The sequence below is a fragment of the Nansenia antarctica genome (genome assembly GCF_963989245.1).
Source record: "Nansenia antarctica genome assembly, chromosome: 2".
NCBI classification, from domain to species: domain Eukaryota; kingdom Metazoa; phylum Chordata; class Actinopteri; order Argentiniformes; family Microstomatidae; genus Nansenia; species Nansenia antarctica.
This window is the reverse complement of record NC_137675.1, coordinates 4386174-4392459: the sequence shown is the minus strand read 5'-3', so window position 1 is coordinate 4392459 and position 6286 is coordinate 4386174. Positions and strand designations below refer to the sequence as shown.

The window sequence follows — 6286 nt, the reverse complement described above, 5'->3', positions numbered from 1 at the left end:
GTAAGGCACTCAGCCCTAAGTTACTCCAGAGAGACTGTCTCTGTAATATCTAACTGTAAGTCACTTTGGATAAAAGCGTCTGCTAAATGGTAAAATTGTAAAAAAAACACACACACACACACACACACACACACACACACACACACAATGTTACCTACAAACACACACCACACACTCACACACACACACACACACACACACACACACACACAATGTTACCTACACACACACACACACACACACACACACAATGTTACCTACACACACACACACACACACACACACACACACACTAAGTGCCATACTGAAGACACACGCACACACACACACACACACACACAATGTTACCTACACACACTCACACACATACACACACACAATGTTACCTACACACACACACACACTAAGTGCCATACTCAACACACACACACACACACACACACACACACACACAATGTTACCTACACACACACACACACACACACACACATACACACACACACACACACAATGTTACCTACACACACACACACACTCACACAGAGACACACACACACACACACACACATACACAATGTTACCTACACACACACTCACACAATGTTACCTACACACACACATACACACACACACACACACTAAGTGCCATACTCGACACACACACACACAAACACACACACACACACACAATGTTACCTACACACACACACACACACACATACACACACACACACACACACACACACTAAGTGCCATACTCGACACACACACACACACACACAATGTTACCTACACACACACACACAGAGAGACACACACACACTCACACAGAGACACACACACACACATACACAATGTTACCTACACACACACACCCACATACACAATGTTACCTACACTCACACACCCACACACACACACCTTGGTCCCGGTGGCCTGGATGCCAGCGAGGAAGATGAGGTCAGCGATGAAGAGGCAGATGGAGAGGTGCAGGTGGATGGTGGTGCGGCTGCCCTGGATGGGCCTGACGAACAGGAAGGTCAGGATGCAGAGCAGCAGACACACCAGGGACACGGACAGACCCACCCAGGTGAACACACGCAGCTCAAACGTATCCTGGAGGAGGGGGGGGGGGGGATGGGGGAGAGAGTGATGGAGAGGGAGAGGGGGGAGGGGGAGGAGAGGGAGGGGGGGGGGGGGGGGGAGAGGGGAGGGGGGGATGGAGAGAGGAGGGGAGTGGGATGGATAGAGGGATGGAGAGAGGAGGGGAGGGATGGAGAGAGAGGGGAGAGAGAGGGAGAGGGGGCAGGGGGAGAGAGAGGGGGGGAAAGGAGGAGAGAGAGAGAGTGAGGGAGAGAGGGGGAGAAAGGGATAGAGAGAGAGAGAGAGGGAGAGGGATGGATAGAGGGATGGAGAGAGGGGGAGAGAGAGACTGTTATGTTTGAACAGGGGGGGGGGGGGGGGTTGGGAGGGAATCCAAGTAATTAAATGTTAAATCTAAGTAATTAAATCATAAGTCAATGCCATTAAATCTTCAATCTATGTCATTAAATCTTCAATCCGAGTCATTAAATCATGCTAATTGCGCTAACAGCTAACAGCTAACAGCAAACAGCTTTCGAGCGGTAAACTCTTTTTCCGTTTTCTTTTGGGGGGGGGGGGGGGGGGGCTGAATGATGAGGTCACTGGTCTCTGGTCAGGCTGGCGCAACACAATGACATCACAATGACATCACAATGACATCACAATAACATCACCGCCGCCGCCGCCTCACCTCGTAGTCGTAGAGGGCCATGAGCACGGCGAAACTGCTCAGGTGTGTGCACACGCACACCGTGTGCGTGGCGTTGGCCGTCTCCCTGGTGCAGCCCCGCTGAGACCACGACCCCCCGCCGCTCTGCTCGTCCCAGAATGCACAGGTGTAGTTGAGGTCCTCTGACTCCTTCCTAGCCTGGGAAGGACAGGGAGACAGGTAGGGCTTGAGGTCGGAGGTCGGATTAAATGCTACATGTTATATTTAAGCAATATCACACGAGAGGGAGTGCTGTTGTACTGGATATCGGCACGGCTGTGATTCGGTCGTAGACAACCACAGCCGTGCTGATATTCAGTATAACAGCACGACCTCAAGGGTGATATTGCTTTTATACAACAGTTCTACAGCGCCATTTATTAGTTATAAGCGACAACAGATTATGATTTGTTTGTTTATTTCATCATAAAAATAAAAAATAAATAGTTCCGCCACTGAACTTCAAATGGACTGTTGCCTAGTAACCTGAACACGAACAATGTAGTCTAATTAACGGTAATTTAGTAGAACACCTGTGCGGCGGAGTGATACATATAGTTAAAAGTCCCAGTGCTGTTATACTGTATATGAGCACTCATGGAATGCCTCTTGTCCAATCAAATGACTTAGTCGGAACTAACTGTTGTATAATAAATGTTAAGATGTAAATGTGGGCTGTGTTCACATCATAAAAGTACCCCAGCGTTTTACATCATGAACGTACCACAGCGTTTTACATCATGAACGTACCACAACGTTTTACATCCTGAACGTACCACAGCGTTTTACATCATGAACGTACCACAACGTTTTACATCCTGAACGTACCACAGCGTTTTACATCATGAACGTACCACAACGTTTTACATCATGAACGTACCACAACGTTTTACATCATGAACGTACCACAACGTTTTACATCATGAACGTACCACAACGTTTTACATCATGAACGTACCACAGCGTTTTACATCATGAACGTACCACAACGTTTTACATCCTGAACGTACCACAACGTTTTACATCCTGAACGTACCACAACGTTTTACATCCTGAACGTACCACAACGTTTTACATCCTGAACGTACCACAACGTTTTACATCCTGAACGTACCACAACGTCTTACATCATGAACGTACCACAGCGTTTTACATCATGAACGTACCACAACGTTTTACATCCTGAACGTACCACAGCGTTTTACATCCTGAACGTACCACAGCGTTTTACATCCTGAACGTACCACAACGTCTTACATCATGAACGTACCACAACGTTTTACATCCTGAACGTACCACAACGTTTTACATCCTGAACGTACCACAGCGTCTTACATCATGAACATACCACAACGTTTTACATCATGAACGTACCACAGCGTTTTACATCATGAACGTACCACAACGTTTTACATCATGAACGTACCACAACGTCTTACATCATGAACGTACCACAGCGTTTTACATCATGAACGTACCACAACGTCTTACATCATGAACGTACCACAGCGTTTTACATCCTGAACGTACCACAGCGTTTTACATCCTGAACGTACCACAGCGTTTTACATCCTGAACGTACCACAGCGTTTTACATCATGAACGTACCACAGCGTTTTACATCATGAACGTACCACAGCGTTTTACATCATGAACGTACCACAACGTTTTACATCATGAACGTACCACAGCGTTTTACATCCTGAACGTACCACAGCGTTTTACATCATGAACGTACCACAGCGTCTTACATCATGAACATACCACAGCGTTTTACATCATGAACGTACCACAGCGTTTTACATCATGAACGTACCACAACGTTTTACATCATGAACGTACCACAGCGTTTTACATCATGAACGTACCACAGCGTTTTACATCCTGAACGTACCACAGCGTTTTACATCCTGAACGTACCACAGCGTTTTACATCCTGAACATACCACAACGTTTTACATCATGAACGTACCACAGCGTCTTACATCATGAACGTACCACAACGTTTTACATCCTGAACGTACCACAGCGTTTTACATCATGAACGTACCACAACGTTTTACATCATGAACCACCACCACCACCATCACCACCATCATCACCACCATCATCACCACCACCACCACCACCATCATCATCACCACCACCACCACCACCACCATCACCACCACCACCACCACCACCACCACCACCACCACCACCATCATCACCACCACCAAGTCAGAAATCAATGTGATTGGAGACGCTTAGTGATGTAGCACACGAGTGCGCTCACCACATCACCGCAAGGTTCCTGTTTCGATTCTGACCCTCGACATATCTTCTTCTATCTTCTCACATGTCATCCCTCCTCTCTCTCTCTCTCTCTCTCTCTCTCTCTCTCTCTCTCTCTCTCTCTCTCTCTCTCTCTCTCTCTCTCTCTCTCTCTCTCTCTCTCTCTCTCTCTCTCTCTCTCTCTCTCTCTCTCTCTCTCTCCCCCATCCTCCCTGTCGATCTCTCTACTGTCTCTATCCCAAACGAAAGCAGAACCGCCCTAAATACCAATGAGAGTGGTGTTGTTGAAACTGAGCTGCTCACCTGCAGGTGTGTGAAGGTGAGGGTGACGGGTTGGGGCAGGTCGCTGGTTGCCGGGTTACTGACGAGAGCCGTGACGACCTTGGAGTTGATCTGGAAGGTGACCTTGCGGTCCGGCTCTGCCTCTGGGTCCGACAGGTACTCTGGGTCTGACAGGTCCTGGAAGGAGTTGTTGACGGACTTCTCCAAGTCCTTGTAGCTCACCAGCCCAGCCAGGGCAAAGCCTGAGGAGACAAGAGGAACCACGGTTATGACGGTGGTGGTGGTGATGATGATGGTGGTGGTGGTGACGGTGGTGGTGGTGATGACGGTGGTGGTGATGATGATGGTGATGGTGGTGACGGTGGTGGTGATGATGGTGGTGATGGTGGTGGTGGTGACGATGGTGGTGGTGGTGATGATGATGGTGGTGGTGATGGTGGTGGTGGTGATGATGGTGGTGGTGATGATGATGGTGATGGTGGTGACGGTGGTGGTGATGATGATGGTGATGGTGATGGTGGTGGTGGTGGTGATGACGGTGGTGGTGGTGGTGACGATGGTGGTGGTGATGATGATGGCGATGGTGATGGTGGTGACGGTGGTGGTGGTGGTGGTGATGACGGTGGTGGTGGTGATGGTGATGGTGATGGTGGTGACGGTGGTGGTGGTGGTGATGATGGTGGTGGTGATGATGGTGGTGGTGGTGATGATGATGGTGGTGATGGTGATGATGGTGGTGGTGGTGGTGATGATGGTGGTGGTGGTGATGATGGTGGTGGTGATGGTGGTGGTGGTGATGGTGGTGGTGGTGGTGGTGATGATGGTGGTGGTGATGGTGGTGGTGGTGGTGGTGGTGATGATGGTGGTGGTGGTGGTGGTGATGATGATGGTGGTGATGGTGATGGTGGTGGTGATGATGGTGGTGGTGATGATGATGGTGGTGGTGGTGGTGGTGGTGGTGGTGGTGATGATGGTGGTGGTGATGATGATGGTGGTGGTGATAATGATGGTGATGATGGTGGTGGTGGTGGTGATGGTGATGGTGGTGGTGGTGGTGGTGATGATGATGGTGGTGGTGATGGTGGTGATGATGATGGTGGTGATGGTGATGGTGGTGGTGATGATGGTGGTGGTGATGATGGTGGTGGTGGTGGTGGTGATGATGGTGGTGGTGATGATGATAATGATGGTGATGGTGATGGTGATGATGGAGGTGGTGGTGATGATGGTGGTGGTGGTGGTGATGATGGTGGTGGTGATGATGATGGTGGTGGTGATGATGATGGTGGTGGTGTTATGTTATGTTATGTTAATTTCATTTATAATGCGCCCCCCATCCAACTTTTACATCGGCCCGGGGCGCAGCCCGGGTAAAGGAACAGATAAAGGCAAAGACAAGGAACACAGAAAGCAATCAGACACAGATGACTTAAACGTAAAACTCAGGCATACAATTCACAACAAATAGGGAGTAGATTTAGGGAATGTCATTTTGGAAGAGGTGGGTTTTTAACTTGGCTCTAAAGGAGTCCAGAGTGGGGGCAAACTTGATGGCAGAAGGGAGCGCGTTCCACAGGGTCGGTGCTATCACCGCAAAGGCACGGTCACCCTTCCTCTTGAGGTTGGTACGTGGGACCCTCAGGCTGAGTTGGGCGTCGGACCTGAGCCTGGGTCTGGGCCTTGAGGAGGTAGACTGGTCCAGGAGGTCCTTGATGTATGGTGGGGCGAGACTGTTGAGAGCTTTAAAAACAAAGGTGCAGATTTTGAACTTCACTCTCTTCTTCACTGGGAGCCAGTGAAGGGAGATGAGGACAGGGGAGATGTGGTCCCTCATTTTGGTGCCTGACACCAGCCTGGCAGCGGCATTTTGGACTAGCTGCAGGCGGTAGATGGTCTTATCAGGAAGTCCAGCATAGAGTGAGTTGCAGTAGTCGAGCC

General features: G+C 49.4%; 1 protein-coding gene across 1 annotated transcript in view; it reads right to left on the bottom strand.

Moving 5' to 3' along the window:
- The window catches only part of LOC308151826 (adhesion G protein-coupled receptor E5-like), a gene marked incomplete at both ends in the record, with an annotated part of 25071 nt that overhangs the window by 6162 nt on the left and 12623 nt on the right, over positions 1–6286 (bottom strand). The window contains 3 exons of the mRNA XM_080524716.1: positions 920–1116; positions 1775–1951; positions 4370–4590. Of these exons, the coding sequence (XP_080380842.1) occupies positions 920–1116; positions 1775–1951; positions 4370–4590 (595 nt within the window). The remainder of the gene's footprint in view (positions 1–919; positions 1117–1774; positions 1952–4369; positions 4591–6286) is intronic.